This window comes from Pogona vitticeps, chromosome 7, assembly GCF_051106095.1.
Source record: "Pogona vitticeps strain Pit_001003342236 chromosome 7, PviZW2.1, whole genome shotgun sequence".
NCBI lineage: Eukaryota > Metazoa > Chordata > Lepidosauria > Squamata > Agamidae > Pogona > Pogona vitticeps.
Window position 1 is genome coordinate 3,438,187 of NC_135789.1, and position 18,328 is coordinate 3,456,514.

The window sequence follows — 18,328 nt, forward strand, 5'->3', positions numbered from 1 at the left end:
TTGACTGGTTAGAAGTTCTTTGGGATTTCAGACAAAAGTATTTCCCTGCCCTACATGGTCATGTGTGGGGCTGAATGTGCATCTCATGGAAAACAGCTGCTTTTGCAGCTGAGCTGTGGCCTTTCATGCAGGAACTTTTTGGTTGCATTGTGAATTTTCTTCTTGTGGCATCAGTTCTTTTCTACAGTTCAGTGTTTACTGGTTTGTAGAGATTAGGTGCTCCAGTCACCCAGAGATGCGCACCATAATTTATTTTATTTTATTTTATTTATTTTTTATTTTATTAGATTTATACCCCGGCCATCTAGACCAAAGGTCTACTTAACTACCTCTTCTTCCTTCTTTCCTGGTTGCAAGCCACCCATCAAATAAAAGAGAAAGGTGGATGTTACCTTTGGCAAACCACTGAAGCAAGCTTTAGAGCACAACCAAAATGGGGGCTGCAGAAACAGCTCAGAGGTAGTTCATTTCAGCTCTGTAATGCCCAGCCTGAGAAAGACTTGTGCAGAGTCAAAAGCCAGCTGATGTTTTCCAGCTTTTAGTGGTCTCCTAAAGGTATCACCCCTTGTTTTTTTCAGGTGGTGTGTAAAGACCACGTGGCTTTTTTCCTCCTTTTTTTTCTTTTTCCCCTCTTACTACCTTATGCTGTTCCGTGAGGGCCAGGTGTGTCTGTGCTCTGACATCAGGTGCTACAGAGTAGAATCCAGGCAACATAAAAAGGAAACAGAGCAGAAAGATGCCTCAGTGGGAATAAATAAGAGGTAGTAAGCAGTGGCCTGTGACCTTTTGTGAAATAGCTTGATCGTTTTTATTTTATTTTTGTTAGTGCATGTGCATGTACATGTGTGGTCTTTTTCTCGATGAGGATAAAATACTTCCCTTATGTTATTAAAGACGACAGCTTACTTTGGAAAGGAGAAGGATTTCATTTCTCTAGATGCAAGGGTATTTTCATTTCAGCAGAGGTGAAATGTAAGAGAGATATAGGGAGATAAATAGCTTTTATTTTAAAGAAAGAAGAAAGCTGCTTCTGTTCACTGTTGAAATGCTAGTCTCGGCACCTTCTGCCCTTGTAAGTGAGAACTTAGTTGCCTGTTGTCTCATGCTCCACCAAATCTCTTTCTCCCTCTGCATCTTTTTGCATGTGGTATAGCCCTCTATGTGCAAAATTCCCTGTGTGTAGTTGGGTATTTTAAGTTGTGATCAGGCAACACATGGCTTCGAAGTGCTGTTGGACTGCAGCTTCCATCAGATCTCACGAGTGTAGCCAGCTTTGAGGAATGATGGGAGCTGCTGTCTAAGAGGGTCTGGAGAGACGGAAGTGGTTCCCACCAATTCCAAGCAAATCCTATAGAAGCCTGAGAGGGTTGGGAGAGCATCTCAGTGTGGTCAGTGGCAAAGGATTGTGGGTTTTTTAATCCAAAATAACCAGATGCTGAAAAGGGTCCCTACCCTGACCAATCTCTTCTCCCTCTCTGCCATAGGATACAGCTTGAACTTAACACTGTCAGGGTTATCCTTGATCTGTTTGTCAGAAGAGATGCAAAGACCAGAAGGAAATCTAGTGTGGGTGGCATCTCTTGCCTTCCCTGCTCCAAAGTGTGTTAAATGTATTGGTAAAACCACAGCAGTGTCTCACCCGCTGCCTCTCTGGCTCCTTCCGTGGTAAGGTGGGGAGACTCCTCTGCCAGCCTTCAGAACTCGGGCCCACTTTGGTTTGCACGGAAAGTTCCCTTAAGGTGTTTGTTCGGTTTTGCATCTCACTTTTTTCCCCTCCGTGGAGCTCAGAGTGATGAATGTGAAATTTCTCTCATTTCTATATTGAAAAGGATCTACTTTGAGAACTCTACCTGAGGTGTATGTGGCCCAATTAAACACATTGAATGGGAACTCCATTAAGGAGGAGCGGCTGATGCTTTTACTATATGTTCAAATATAACTCTCTAGAACATGAGGAGCAGAACACGGCCAAAGAGCCCGGAAAACCCACAACAACCATCAGATTCCGGCGGTGAAGGCCTTCGAAAAACAAAAACTTATTTGTGAATAAATAAATGAAATCTTAACCGTACGACACCCTCCTCAAATCCCATGGTACTACCCAATTTAAAAGCACTTCCAATTTAATAACCCTTCTACTGCTGCTGCTGCCGCCGCCGTTTCCAGTGGCCGCCTCTTTGGACTCCTGCCCTCTTAACCTGAACCAGCACAAAGACTGCAACCTTTAAACCTGTTAGTGTTATCTAATGACTGTTCCATCTACAAGAGCTTTTCTAATAGAAACAGGGCCAGGATGGCTTATCTCTGTGCACAAACCAGCCCTCAAAGAACCGCCGACTTGATTGAGCGCCGTAATGGAAGGCAGGAAATGAGAAGGCTTGGTTAAGCCGTGGATAATCGATCACTGCATTCAGTGAAGTGCGAGCTGAGCCAGGGAACAGGAGCACGCTTGGGATATCCAATATTGTTGCTTCCAGTGCAAAGTCCTATTTTTGTGGATCTATGCAGGAAAAAGAATAATTTATTGACAAAACAGTATGGGATTTCCCCCCCCCCTCTCTCCTCCCTTCTCCTGGCTAAAACATCTCACTTCTGACACTGGCAATTTTTTACAGAAGAAGAAAATCCTTCACACTTCCCTCTCTGCTTTCTGTTCTCTCCTTCCATCTGCAGGTTTAATGAATAAAGCTGGGCGGTGGTAGAATTTTGTTTTAGAATTCATGAGCCTGTACATTCATACCACCACGTGTCATTCATCCTCGCCGAATCAAGGGAAACGTCCTGCTTGCCTTTTTCATCATTCCTGAAATCCAAAATTTATGCCCTGTGTATAACTAGAGATCTATATCTGTGAAGTATACTCCCTTCAGTATATTAGAAAGGTTTTGTTTAAAATGAATTTAGAAATAAATTATCAGATAAAATCTTAGACTGAGGTTTTAAGCTAATGCTCTTTTCAACACGGAAGCTGTATTATTTGCAAGTCCCTGTGGGATCTGCTGATAGATCAGTGGTTTATATCTCTGGCTACAGAGCCAGAGATTGGGAGTTCAAATTCCCCCCTGGGCCTCCCTGATGGGGGCTGGACTCGATGATCCAGAGGGTCCCTTCCAGCTCTGCCGACCTAAGACAACAATGACGATGATCTTGCTGGAATTATAAAGACCCCAGTTTATTCAGGATTTCCTCTTTGTTTACAGAATCTGATGGTTGCTGTGGTTTTTTCGGGCTCTTTGGCCATGTTCTGCTCCTCATGTTCTAGAATTGTATTTGAACATATAGTAAGAGCAACAGCAGCTCCTCCTCAATGGAGTTCCAATTTAATGTGTTTAATTAGGCCACATACACCTTAGAACTCTGTTCTGACTCCTGTTCCTCTGAAGAGGCCGGCCACAGAGACTGGCGAAACGTTAGGAAGAACAACCTTCAGAACACGGCCAAAGAGCCCGAAAAACCCACAACAACCAACAAGTGTTTGTTTGTTTTTGTTTGTTTGTTTGTTTTAAAAAGGAGCCAAGGCGGTTTACATCATTAAAAGACAATATTTGAATCTAAAAACAGTAAGTGTACAAATACTTAAAAAAAATAATAATCAAATACCCTACTAAAAAAATGGTAAACAAAAGCAACCCCAAAGCACATTCAAGGCAGTAAAGTACAACCATCCATTAACAAACCCCCTGCTCAGGCAGCCGCTCACTCGGGGGAACATTTTTATATCCTCCCCTTCCTCCGGGGTGCTCAGGGTGGTATGCAGAGCTGGCCTTGTTCCCACTTTGTCCTCACAACTGCGTGGCGAGGTAGGCCAGACTAAAAGAGAGTGTTTAGCTGAACGAACTGAGGGGTCGAACCTGGATTCAAATCAAGTCCCAGGCCAACCTTTGAATGGCTTTGGGAAAGGGGTGGTCCCAGCTGTTGCTGCAGGTGGACCCTGGCAAGCCTTCTCTCACATAAACCCTGCACGGCTTTGCAATCAGCCCCTGAAGCTGTGCTGCAACGGCCATTTTGGAGGAAGGTGATCTACAGAGCCAGGATCTTTCTGGGACTGGAGCTCAGTGGCATGGGGGTTAAAGCACTGGATTCAACTCCAGTAGCTCTCATCCAAAAAAAAGAAATGATGGGCAGGTGGTAGGTAAAACATTTTATGTCCCCTGTTAAATGTGTTTTGTGCATGTTCACATGTCTATTTTGTGACAAGTGTTTGGGCCCTGTGACCTTTCTGATCTTTGTGATTCAGCCCATGGACATTTCCAAAAGACTGAAGGTATTGTCAGCTGCTCCTATTTTCAGAGGAGGTCTGATTTCCACGCACATGCCCTCCCAGCCACATTTGCTGTGCTGGAGGAAGAAACTCAGCCTGATTTTCATGGTTAAGCCTTTTAAATTAATTGGACACAAAAGAAGCAATCACAGGGACATGATACCTTAAAGGGAAGCTGTGATTTGCAAGAGAACTGGTTTCTGATATCAGCCGAGAGCAGATTGTGGCAAATGAACACGTCAGCACATTTTTCGTTGCATCATCTGTCGAGGGATTTAAATGTAACTGGTTATTTTGCGCTTCTGTTGTAAACAGCGAAGGGTTTGTGTGTGTGTGTGCTACTGTTATGTGTGACTGTGTGTGTATGCGTATGTGTTTTAAACGCCTCCTGCCATGTTGGGGTGGAGGGCGATGTAAAGTGGCAAAGACAGCTAAGTCAGCATGGTGGAACAAACGCTGACCCCTCTGTTTTTGAGGCTCAGGGATCTATAAATTTTTAGCTGCTGTTCCTAGCAGATTGTCAGGTCAAACACTTTCCCTCCATGCTTGTTGGGCCAAGAAACTGGCCCACATACACAGATTGAAACTGTGAAGCAAACGGAACCAGTTCGCTCTGCTTTTTGTTTTGTTTTGCACAAATTCCCTCTTGTTGCCTGTTCTCACTGCCAAATAAACGGGTCCCAGCAGGTCTTACAAGGTTGTAAACTGCTGAAAAATTCTTTGGGCTTTCTTCCACTTTGCAAGTGAAAGCTTGAGGCTTTCGTCATAATGGTGCACCTAACTGTTTCCTTAGGTTGTCACAGCAGTGTTTCCCTTTTACAGCTAAGCGAACAGGGGAAGCAAGACAATATATAAGCAGTGCGCATGTAGCTCTTCTTCAGAAATTCAGAGAGAGCGAGAGTTAAGGAGCATCCGGCCTCCTGAACGTGTCTACTCTTGTCTCAAAAAGGACCGTCAGGTTCCTTGGCTTCATCCCTCTGGAGATACACTTGGGAGTGGGTGGATAATGCCTTCTGAAATCGCAGAAGGTAGAAGGCATGCTTGATTTGAATCCCAGCCCCTTCTGACGATGGTAATGTCACAAAAGGGCCCTACAGTAATTCCATTTCCCTTTCACAAGGATGCTGCAACAGGAGGGGGAGGGACTTGGGGGTGGGACGGGACTGGGGATCCCACCCAGCATTGCTTGCATTGACGCAGGTCCCTTTGCACCTTCCCATCTTGTGATGGACAAGGTGAACGAAACCCATAGCAGGAGCTTAGGCGGTGGATCCACAAAATTGAGAGGCAAACGAAAGCCCCAGGAGAAGGACGTTAAGCAGTGGGCATGTGGAGGAAAGCCCAGCAGGGAGAGCGGAGCCCCAGCAGGTAATGTCCAAAGGTCCACGGAGATTCTGCTGGTGTGCCTTTTCTCTGTTCGGTCTGCCAGAGGCGCTGGTAAAGAGAGAGCCAAACCAGCCTGGCTTCTGATTCGATAAAGGCATTGCAGAAATGAACTTGCGGGTAAGCAGGCTTGAAGGGAAAGGGCAACCCCCCCTTCTTCTTCTCCCCAGGCTGTAGTTCTAATCTTATTGCAGACCCCTGAACTCCAGCTGTTTTTGTCTTGCTTCTGCTGCCAGTCTGTTTTGTTTTCAGAAATAATGTAAGGAAGTTAGATGGGCACACTGAGAAGCAGGCAGGTGGGGAACAGCCAGAACCGGGCTTCACATCAAACGAGGGATTTGCAGTGGCAGGCGGGCAGCAGGGAGGGGTCCTTTGCTCTCCCCCCCCCCATCCCTTTTGAAAGTAGCTAGCAAGAGGCCGGGTGTCATGGAATGTGCTGTGTTTAACGTATGTTTTTATATTTATGAACTGCACATTTTTCTTATCCAAGCCTACCTAACAGAAATGTATAAATACTGTATTGCAGCTCCAACATTTCTCAGTCTCTTAAAATAATAAGAGGGAAATCCTTTGACTAATTAGGCAAAGTGTTTTAACACTTTTTTTAAAAAGTGCAGATGCTAGCTGTCATATCAGAAAAGGCACTCCCCCCATCCTCTTCATCAAACATGCAGGAGGGAACATTTCATGTGGGAAAGGGGCAGTGTAGATGAATAGTTACAGTGTCAGTCTAGAACTGAAGATACTAGGTTTAAATTCCTGCTTAGCCATAAATCTCACAGGGTGAAGTGCTGATGGGAGGTAGCATAGATGTTGGGTGAAGTGCTTGTGTATGACTTGGTGTTCTTTGGGAAAGAAAGAGGTTAAAAATCAGAAAAAAATAGTGTGTGTATAGATGCATTCAGCACAGATACTGTAGGTGCATTGGCTAAAATGAAAATAGGATTTCCTCCACTTATACTTGTTGTGTATTAAGCACTGATGTTTCTGTAATCAAGGTATTGGAAAACATAGGCTACACTTCTGAATTGGTAGGCCTCAACTGGAATGTGAGTCCTGTGTAGATATCTTGAAGTTGTGGGTGCCTGTGTCTTGTGAGACAGGCCGGTGGGGGGGTCTGAGATTCAGGACATCTGGTGCAAGCGCTACAGCTAGTGGAACATAGGTTAAGTGTGACCATGGGAGCGACTATATCACCCTGCATGGATTTGGCCGTGAGCAGTTTCTTGACCGGTCCTTTGAGAGAAACCAAGGACAATCCTAGAGTTTCTTTTCTTTTTTTAAAGTCATGCACTGCATTAGCCATCGTCTACCAGAGTCCGAAAAGAACTGTAACTTCCCTTACTCCTCTGCTGATGAGTAGCTGAAATATTTGATTTGCCAGTAGTGGCAAGTGGGCTTGCTTCTTAAACTGCTTCATGATATTGGAAGGAGCCAGACCCAATAGGGTCGCTTAAACGCCGATATGCCATTTGGAGATGAGGATCACACCAACTGGTACATGGCGTCTCCACCTGACCCCACACGACCCTATTTCGCCCACGGCAGCCCACTCCTAACGGGCCAGTTACGTATTGCTGAAGGTTCAACCTTAGGTCACTTGGATACGAGGCTTGTCCTATAAGCCCTCCTTCGGAACCTAGGAAGCAGATTTCTGCAGGCTCTGGACAATGAATATCTGGATCCAGCCCAATCCCGAATTCTGGCGTGCTGTTTATCAGCCTTTGACCTAAGATGCTCCTGGGTTGAATCGTTGATACCTTATGAGACTGAGCTATAACCCCTCCCAATAAAGCAGATTACTGGTCCATGTGGGCTAGCCTCTCTTTGCTGCCCTTAGCTGTCCAGGATAAGGACCCAAAGTCGTCGTCGTCCCCCCCCCCCCCCCGGCACATACTGCTGACTGAATTCTGATAACTGGGGCTGCCAGGAATCGAACCCGGGAATGTTTGGTGTGTTACATTTTATTTATTTGTTGTAGCGATGGCCCTGTGGCTCAAGGCAGCATATGCATGGCTCTCTCAGCTAGAGGTGGGTCAGACTAACAGACTGTGACTGGCTTGAAGACATCTGTGGCTTTCCTGGCCGAGAGGGGAATTGGGAGCCAGGCGTCCGGGGCCCTGGTTTCACACTGTAGCCACTATATATCACGTAGGCGGTCTGATCTTAGAAGACATACCAAGAGGGGGGCTCGGTCACGGAGCCACAGCCCCTCCCAAGAGGTTTGCTTTTCCTGCCCTCTCTTATTTTTGAAGCCGATGTTTGTGAAGTGTGGGGTTTCTCTAGCTTGCTCTAGCCATGGTTTTTGTGCTTGGAACTGCCTTCTAAGAAAGGACGCCAGGTACTCCTGAGCTCTCAAACCCGGCTGTGCCAGTCGGCAATATTTTTTCCCTTGACGCAATGCTGCCGCCGGCTGGATCTTTTAAGGTACTGCACGTGTTAATCCGTAAGGTCTACGTTGACTTCCTATATCAAGTACTGTATAATGTGGTATGTTGGATGGGGTGGGGAACTGAAGGAGTTGCTGAGGTTAGTGCCGTAAGAACAGTGTGACCAAGGAAAAATAAACCCTGGAAATTAAAACCTTACAGCTAACTGTGATGAACTAATGTAAAGTATCGTAAAGTTTTCTTTCAAATATTCTTCATAGGATGGATGAGTTGTATGTTCTCAAGGTCCCTTTTCATAACAGAGTGGCTCATCTGTGCAGGATGCAGGATACGGAGTGGCCCGAGATGGATAATTCTGTGCCCGACTCTGCATAGCTGATCCTTCCTGGAAGTGATTAATGTGACAGAGGTGGAGTGACTATGCCTCTGTGGTTAGGCGAATTGCAGAAATATCTGTGACCTAAGAACTGAGGACTTTCTTGTCTTCGATGAAGTGGGGTGTCTTTGTGTATTGAGGCCACTTGCTGAAAAGATTAGCAGCCATTGCCATTTTTCTTGACACAGGCCTTGACACGTGTTTTGGCTTCTGACCTGCTAAATCGGCAATAAGAGGTTGGGGAAGAAAAAAAATATGCAACTTTGAGTTTATTTCCACGTACCCCAATCTTTGAGCTTCTGTTTGTTTTGTGTGTGAGGTGGACCCTGACTCCTATAACTAAAACCAGTGTGCTGAAGTCTATTGTACTGGAATAATTTTTCAAACTGCATCCTTCATATATAAAGAAAATGGTTTGTACCACAAAAGATTTTCTGGGTCAAATATCATTTAAAACGAAGTGGCAGTTGAGCAGGGCATATTAAGTTCCTCTTCTTTTTAACCCACGATAGTACTCATAATTATATATGCTGCGTATGTGTGTGTCTAAGAGAGATAAAAGAGGAAAAAAAACTTCCCTTTTTATGTGAATACAGTGGTACCTCACTAAATGGCGACCCTGCTAAACGACGAATCCGCATGACGATGACTTTTTGCGATCGCTATAGCGATTCACAAAACAGTCATTCCTATGGGGGATTTTCGCTGGACGTCGATTAGGTCCGTGCTTTGCGAACTGTTTATTCGCAAGATGACAATTCTTTCGGCTCTGCAAAATGGCTGCCCTGTGTTTTCCGGACCCATGCTTTGCAGGGCAGCCATTTTTACAGCTGATCAGCGCTTGGCAAATGGCTTCTCTATGGGCGATCTTTGCTGGACAATGAAGTATTTTCCCCATTGGAACGCATTAAACCCGGTTTCAATGCATTCCAATGGGGAAAGGGTTTTTACATGGCAACGATTTTGCTAAACAGCGATTTTCCCGGGACAGATTATCATGGTCATGCGGGCCACCACTGTAGTTTTCTGAGATCTTGTTTGTATGTGAAGCCACTTTTTTCTTAGGCAGGCAAATGCATTTCCACTTGTTTTGGCACCATCGACCTGTGATTTCCATGTTCTGCTGAAGGAGAGCTTGTAGTTCATTTCTGCCTCTGTAGTACAGCATGGTTTGGCATGCTATTATCAGCCTTGGACTCTGTAATTCCATTCTATGTTGTTTCCTTTGCTGTTGTTGTTTTAGAGCAAACGGGACCACCTCCTAATGAACGTCAAATGGTACTACCGCCAGTCTGAAGTCCCGGATTCTGTCTATCAGCACTTAGTTCAGGACCGACACAACGAAAATGGTATGCTGAGCTCCAGAAATGTGTGACATCCTTTGCTAATCAACAAGCTGTCTTAATTTTTTCTTCATTCTGCTGGTATTCCATTACCCCCTTGGAAAGATCAGAACGGCTTGTGCTGGGTTCCTAGCTGATCGGGCTAAGGCTGATCTGTTCAACACATATAGAGTGTGCCCCCGGATCATTACCTGGGTCATGTTGAGACAGAAAAAAGGGGGAGCCAAGAAAAGGGAGGAGTGGGGTGAAGTCTTCTCAGTCAGTCTGAGGACAATTTCAGCTTACAACATTTCATCTTTAGGAAGATACCACTTTCTCCCCCAATGCCTTTTTCTAACACAAAAGGGTTAGAAATCTGTGCCTTCCTGTACAGCAGTGGCTCTCAACCTTGGGTCCCCAGGTGTTCTTGGATTGCAACTCCCAGAAATCCAGCACATCTGGAGACCAAGAACATCTGGAGACCCAAGGTTGGGAACTACTGCTGTAGAGGAAAATTTGGGACTTTAGGAATACTGTAGCAAAGCACATCTCTGTGCATCCTGATCAGATGGTGTTCTTAGTTATACCTCTGTGTGCCTATACTGGGACTACAGAGTGTTTTGTGGGGGAGAGAGTTCCCCTGATATCCAGAGATGGCACACCAGTGTCAAATGGAAACTGTCAGAAGATTGGAATATTCGCAAGAAGCACGTTCTTTTAAGAAAGCTTGAACTCCAGGTGGTGGTTTTTCCAGTCGCTTGCTGTATCTCCATCTTTGGCCTTCCAGGTGTGCTAGACCTGAGTCCTCAGAGTTCCTAGTCATGGATTAGGCCTTTTGGGAGTTGGACGTTCCAAACGTCTGCAAGGCAGAAAGGCAGTGAGAACCTCTGTGCCCCATTATCAGTGTTCCGAGAGTTGCTAGGCATTGAACCTGGCACATGAAGCAGACACTGGACCTGTATGTTTCCCCCATGTGTGTTTAAAATCTTCATGGCTTCATCTGATTTCAAGGTGTGTGCCTTGGGGAGTGGGGGCGGCTCAGAACCTGATCCAGACCCTTCTCCAGCACCATGACTAAAGCTGTGAATTTTTCTTTTCTCAGATTCTGGACGTGAGCTGGTTATTACGGACCCAGTTATCAAAAACCGAGAGCTTTTCATCTCAGATTATGTCGACACCTATCATGCTGCTGCTCTCAGGTGAGGTTTCTTCACTTCCTCAGGAGGCCCTTTCGAAAATGGTGTGTGGCCTTCTTGATCTTGGATGCAGAGTCTAGTATAATAATATCAGTCGCATTCTTCATCTGTCAAACTAGTTTGTAAGCAGCCTTTTCAGAATTATTAAGAGGGTTATGGGCCTAAATTGGTACTTAAAAAAAAAGTGAAAACATTTTATTTGGACATGTGGTTGTATTTTGGGATTTTCTCACTTCCTGTGTGGAAGGAAATAATTTCAGTGCTCGAATTAAGCCTCTTGAGACCATTAGTGAACTGGAATGAAACAGAAAGGGAAGTGAGCTGAAGCTGGGGAATATCTCAGAAAAATCTTAAATAGCCATGGTCATTAAGACCTCACTGAAAATCAGACTGGGATATATTCATGGAGTTCAACCAGGGACTGCCTTTGAAAAAGAACTCAAAAGCTTCCACTGCTTCAGGCAGCAATGGCCAGATGGTTGTTACTAGCGCAACCATCAGTGTATGTTACTTCCGTGCTGTGTCATGTCTTCTGGCTCCTGCTTGATTTCTAGTCCCAGGTCTCAGTGTCCGCCTTGACCCCCTGCAGGCCTAAAGAATCTAGACAAAGAGGCTTCCCTCCGTGTGAAGCCTCCTTCTGAAATTGGGTGTGAAGTACATAGTGTGAGGGAATGAGATGGGGCTTATCCAGTGGCAGCATCTGGATTGTGGAGGATACTCCCTGGAGAAGGTTGCACGACTCTTTTTATTGTCTGTCTCCTAAAGCACTGCATTTTCAACCCTTTCGGTGGTTCTGTTCTTACTGTTGATGGTGCTGCTTCTTTTATCTTATGACTGCTTTTATTGTTGGTATTGATTGCTGCCTCAAATGTCTTCAAACCTGAGAGTTTCCATGCAGGGTGAGATCAGTCTTATGAGGCTTTGCTTTAAATGACTGCTGTGGCATCAGGAAGACTTTCCCTAGAATAAGCCTTCTGTTGGAGGAGAGGGAGAGTGTCACGTGGCTAAACCGAGCCTTTCTGAGTAATAATTTAAATTGTAATTAAATTCAACCTGCCCTGCATATTTAGACATCCCCTTTTTTAAAGCAAACCCTGCATAAGAGTGGAGATCCGTGTGTGTTTTGTGGAACAGATCGTGTTTGACCATGCAATGGCAAAGAGTTTGTAATTTGCTCTGGAAATCTTTTTCCTTCCACCCGCTCTCTGTGTTACCCTCTCTCTCAGTCTCAATCTCTCCCTTTCTGGCTGTGCTTTAAAAGTCTAACAAGGTCCCGCCTGCTGTCACATGCTTTGAATTTTATCTATCCCTTCTCTGTATGATCAGTCTTCCTCTTCATCAACCCCAGAGGTAATTGATCAACGTCTGTTTCATTCTTTTCCCTTGCTTTGTCCTTGTTTGTTTAAGAAAAGTAGATGTAACCTTTATTGGAAATGGTTGCTTGTGTATTCAGATGAAGAAAGCTGTTGGCATCATGCATCTCATTTTGAGCTTGCAGAACAAGTGCATGGATGTTGTCAAAGCATGAACTGAATTATTTGTGTGCCACTAGGGCTCAGGCGGTATTTTAAGCAAGGCCACCTGGAGACATTTCAAAGCTGCTCTGCTGAAGCTGCTTCCTTGAAGTCAAGTCATCTGTAACCTCTACTCTGGGGAAGAGAAGTGAACCATTTGATTTGGCTTATTTCAGGACTGCTGCTACTATTGTTTTCGAGATGAACCAGGAAAATTCCACTAGTACGCTATCATCTGTTCCATAATAGCCGAGTGGCTTCTGTGTCTCAAAAATGTTGTTAGCCTTCTGATCAGAAATTGGCATGAAGAAAAGGCAGCACAAACTATGCCCCGAACAGATCGAAAGAGCTGTGCAGAAGATAGAGTTTTTTGCTCAGGCACACGTGTGTTTGTGTGTGATTTTTCTTGACAGTGTTTCAGCCCTGTTGTGTTCTTATTGAGGCTTGTGTTTGTGTGCCTGGGGGGGGGGGGAAGGTCATTAAGTTTTATAACAGCAGGCAGATTAGGTGACTGTCTCTGGATTCTCTGCATTGTCTTGCTGCCTGGGGCCCTCCTCTGGTTCTTCCTGCCACCTGGTCATTTGTGGGTGGTAACAAGGGACCAGATCTTTGGGATTTTGGGAACTTTGCCGCGGAGTGTTCCCTAGGCAGAGAGTCTCTGCCTGCTGCCCACTTTGCTGTTTAACAAAATACTTTAATTTTATAGTTAATGAATGTTATAGATAACATAGAAGAACATTTGAGAACACAGTATAATGAAAGGAGGATGTTAAATCACAAGATTGTTAAATTACATTCAACCTAAAATTGTGTGTACATACAAATACATATATAAACACCTGTGCCTTCACAAATTGATTCTCTCTGTGTGTGTCTCTCTCTCATAAAAATTGTGGAGACAAGGTTTTTTTAAAATGTATGATATTACATTTATTTAATCAAGAAGTCCAGTAGCCAGTGCAGCAACAGGTAAAATAGTGATGTTATGTTCATCCATTCAAGCAAAAGGAACTTGCCATGTCTTCAGTTAAATTGGACATTGGCCATCTAGCAAACCCAGTTCAGTAACACTTTTGCATTTGCTTTGATCCTTTTCCTTGCAGGGGGAAGTGTAATATTTCCCATTTCTCTGACATCTTCGCTGCTAGGGAGTTTAAAGCTCGGGTGGACTCCTTTTTCTACATACTGGGCTACAATCCAGAGACAAGGTGAGTTGTTTTCAGTCTTACCTACAGAGAAAGCATTTAGCTAATGGCCTTACACTGTGTCAATCCGTGTGGGGAGGGGCGTGTTCAAGGGTAAAGCTGAGGCATTGTCCTTTGGTTCCTTCTTTGTACCTTCCCAGAGGCATTTAGGAACAAGGCACAATTTTGCTTTTGTAAGTTGAGTTCTGGATTTAGCATTTAACCCAACACCTACATGCCCATCTCTGCCTATATAATTGCTCACCAAAGCTTCCAGATAATACCGATTGGCTGTGGACTCTTAAGTAAGCAGACCAGTGTTCTTTCTAGTGCTCAGTTCTGTTGGCAGCCGGTCTTTGGGTAGTCTTGTTGGGTGAAGTCAATGGCTGTTGAAACTGGAGTCATCCACAAGAAAATTATGTCCTTCCTTACTGATGTGTACGATGAAATCATGTTGTTCCTTTTCCTCAAGATGATCTAGCTATGGATCTGAAAGGGCAGCAGGTTGTCTTAATGCCAGCTCAGTCTCTTAGCTTTCTCAATTGCTCCTGCCTGAGAGAGAGAGAGAGAGAGGGAGGGAGGGAGGGAGGGAGGGAGGGAGGAGTATTTTGTAGTTCTGTGTTTCAGATGTTAAAGAGGGAAAAAATGGATCCTTGCAGATGGCAAACTTGCTAAGTTCCTATAAGAAGCATTTGCTTGCCTGTGGGTCAAGATGTGATGGTTTGGAAAACTATCAACATCCACATGACCCAAGTCACATTATTAAAAAATTATCATCAGATGCTTTATTCATTTGCCAGCTTTTAGAACCGGTTATATTGCTTGACACTCATGGCAGGGTCTTCTCAGTGACAGCCCCTGCTGTTTGAGACTCTTTCCCAAGGGAAGTTCACTCGGCCCCACTTGCTTGTGGTTTTTAAAACATTTTGAATGTCCACTTCTTTTGAATGTTTTTTAGCCTTATGGTTTATCTGTCATGCTGCTGCTTTCCCCATGTTTTATTGCTGTGGCTCTGAGTATGTTTTTGAATTTGGTAAATGATATTTAAATATATTGCTAATTTGCCCCTTTTTAAAGTTTTAAAGCTTTATTATATGGTATACTTTGCCTTTAATGTTTATACTTGTGTAATTTGTTCTCTGCCTCAGGCAGACTCTATCCAGATATGCAGCCTAGGAACCTGCACCTTCTTCATGTTTGAGGCAACTGTGCCGTAGTTGTGTGTTTTGACAGAACCAATTTTGCTGTTTATGGCTTCCTTACTGGTGTTGCATCTGAAGAAGGGGGTTTAAATCCACAAGAGGTCACACTGAAATAAACCTGCTGGTTTTAAAAGACCAGCAGGTTGTTTATGTTGTTGCCAGTAAATGCGTAGGCATGATCACAGGTCTGATAGATCAGCAAAGCAACAAGCATCAGATTCGGCCACGCAGGGCTGGCCAGCTAGGTTGGACCCGAATTCCAAAGTTTCATTTTCCTTGCAGAGCCCCAGCCATGTAGGTGATCGGCTCTAGTGGCTGTGATGCAGAGGAAGCTTTTGGATCAGTCCTCCTCACTGGGTGCCCTGGGGGGGGGCACTCATACTTGTTGGCCTCCAAACCCTGTTTGCAAACTGGAACTTGGCACATTTAAGAGTTGGGCCAATAGTATAATGTTGCTCTCCTAGAAGCATGATGGCTTGCATGGGAAAAAATCCATCCAACTCTTCTTCAGAAAATGTACAGTTGTTTGGCTGTAGATGGTATCTACATTCTTTCCAATATATCAGTGAAAGAGATGAGCCCAAGTTCCCATTTATGTGACAGAAAGGCATTTATCCTGTTGTTAACGGCGGCTGCATTCTTTTCTTCTGTGGATACAAAGACGTTTGATAAAGCAAGTTCTGGTTGTGTGTGTGCGTGAATTTATATCTGAGAGACAGACAGACATGCAGATGTGTTCACTGTGTACTTGACCATGTATGATGATTTTGTAGAGGGCAGTTCTCTGAAGACATCTGTTTGAAAGTCCCAGTCCAGTTTGAATAAAAAATAAGGGAAAGAAGGAGCCTTGACATTTCCTGTCAAGATTTTGCAACGGAATACACCAGATTGAACAGGCACATCGCTCAGACTTCTTTCCTATGGTGTGATGCCTCTGTAATGATAGCTGTATATGTAAATATTACTATTTAACTTACAGGGATTATTTCTACACGAGTCTGTACTTAGAAATTAACCTAGGTCCATTTTTTACAAATCTTTGTCCCCTTTTGGGAACACCTTTCCTATGGATACAACGGTCCCAGTTTGTGTGTTCACGTGGGTTGCTGAGTCATTGCCACATCAGCCACAATTTGGGTTTGAGTTAAAGGGTGAACAATTATATCTCAGAATCCATCAGTGAAAAAATCCAGCAAAATTCTGCAAGGGAGAAATCCAGCAGTGGCCCCATTCTCACTAGTTTGTTTTCAGGGATCCGGCCCACAGCTAGACAGCAGGCAAGGAGATCGATAGTCGTGTCTTCTTTATGGCCTACTAAAATTCCACCCAGGCTGCACACCAAGATGCCCATTCTATAATGATGTGCTAGATTTGCTGCTGAAAGGAGAAGCACCAAATACACACACACATTCTTGCTGCCATCGTGAAGGTGCTATTGATGAGCTCTCAGCTCTCTTAAGAGAACCCGCAACATAAAAAGGAAGCAGATCTGGGCCTTTATTTATCTCCACTTTAAAAACCTGCTGAGCACAGATGGTTAAGGGTGAGGGAACATCAGCACTGCTCTGTTCCTCTCACTCTTGAAGTGATTTGTGTCTTTTGGAAGGATTCGTCAGTGTTTCTGCCATGTCCTAGGTAGGTAGGTAGGTAGGTAGGTAGGTAGGTAGGTAGGTAGGTAGGTAGGTAGGTAGGTAGGTAGGTAGGTAGGTAGGTAGGTAGGTAGGTAGGTAGGTAGGTAGGTAGGTAGGGATTGATTGATTGATTGATTGATTGATTGATTGATTGATTGATTGATTGATTGATTGATTGATTGATTGATTGATTGATTGATTGATTGAAATCTGTGAAACAGATGATAGTGAACAATACTTTCACACCCAGGAATAGCTGCTGCTTGGTTCCAGTCTCAGCTCTTAGATAACACTCAGGAACAAACTGAGTAACAAACAGAATTCTGCATGTGTACAATAAAAGGTACTCCTTGTATCGGCTCAAGGTGAGCAACCTGCCTAGCACATTTTTGGTGGCAGCCCCCAAAAGAAAACAGTGTGGTAGTCAAGCGCTTGATGGTAGTGATCAGGGCAAGGCTCATTCACACGCTTATGTGAAAGGTCAGCTGTACTGGGTATAGTGATAAGTTTTTTTAAGGGCAGGTCGCCTACCATCACACATTGGGGATCTTTATTTGAAAGCCACTGCCCCCTAGTAAAATACCCTTGCTTTGGTTTCTGAGGCAAGGGAGAACTTGCATCTTGACTCCTCCGCAGCAGAGCACACTGAATCCCCTGGGTTATGAGATGGGCACGGTGTTGAAGCAAAAACCCTTTGCAGCCTATGAGAAACACCACATTTCAGGATTTCAGGGTGGCAGGCAAATATTGGCAAAGAATGCACAGTTCTGCTTAACTCAAATATAATTCTCCATTCGGGGATAAAAAGTGAGTTGGCCCAACCCATTAGTCAGTACAGGTGGCTCGGCAGGTTGGCAAAATTCCTGGAGCTCTGCCCTCATTCAAGTCATTCTCTGCTCTTGGTGCCTCTATCGCATATAGCTGGCATGTTTGCATGAGAATGACTTTGTGATTTTAATCGTTGCAGCCTGCTCTGGGGAGCCGAGATCGCTCAGTGGCTTGGTGCGACTGGAGCCAGGAGCTGGGAGTTCAAATCCTCACAATGCCTCCTGAGGAGAGGCCCAGCCAAGATCATCCAGGCTGATAGGGTCTTAAGGGGAAAACTTGCAGGGGGGAAAGGGAAGAGTGGTAAACCACATCTGAACAATATTTTATCTCTTCTCTCCACCCACCTCAAAGCTAGTAGGGTTCTTATTTCTAAATCAGTTTCACACCAAATAATTCTGTAATTATAATTATTATTCTCCATGCAATGGGATTGGTGTAGCATCTCATTCTTGACCTCAGGCAGCAAAATGCCTCAAACTGGCATTTCTGTGAGGCATGCCGAAAACTCCCTCTGACACACCAATGCAAAACCCACATGTGCCTTTCATCACGTGCAACAGTACATTTTCCAGAAAGGAAAAATAATTATTAATTAGAGTCCATCCTGGATCTTGTACACTCTTCTCATTAATCTTGTGTGTGAACTTTTATTCCCTGTTCCCTGGCTTTTCCTGGTCTGATCGTTACAAACTCTGGGTTAAAATGGACCTCTTTTGCTCCAAATTACAAAGTATCTGGATTTTAAAACAGTCCAGCTTCATAGTAACATTGCACTCAATGACTGTAACGCTGTACCATGGTTTACCCCAACAAGAATGAGCCTGCCCAAAACTCTTGGGTCCATAACCTTCGTCTCCCATTTAGTTTTCCTTGGGCAGATTCCAGCAGTGTTAATAAGGGCCGGCCAGGGATTGCAGTTTAAAACAACGGCCCTCAACATTTTGTATCTCATCTCTCTTTAATAACCCCGTGGAAGAATGCAGGTCCTCCCATGGTAGAAATGGAGAGCCCAGTTCTTCTCCAGAGGTGCATTCATATGTT

General features: G+C 44.4%; 1 protein-coding gene across 6 annotated transcripts in view; it reads left to right on the forward strand.

Moving 5' to 3' along the window:
• RERE (arginine-glutamic acid dipeptide repeats) overlaps window positions 1-18,328 on the forward strand; it is a 266,304-nt gene that overhangs the window by 141,536 nt on the left and 106,440 nt on the right. For all 6 annotated transcript variants that reach the window (XM_078379232.1, XM_078379236.1, XM_078379235.1 and 3 more), the window contains exons 4-6: window positions 9,654-9,759; window positions 10,835-10,931; window positions 13,546-13,650. In XM_078379232.1, coding sequence (XP_078235358.1) covers window positions 9,654-9,759; window positions 10,835-10,931; window positions 13,546-13,650 — 308 coding nt within the window. The remainder of the gene's footprint in view (window positions 1-9,653; window positions 9,760-10,834; window positions 10,932-13,545; window positions 13,651-18,328) is intronic.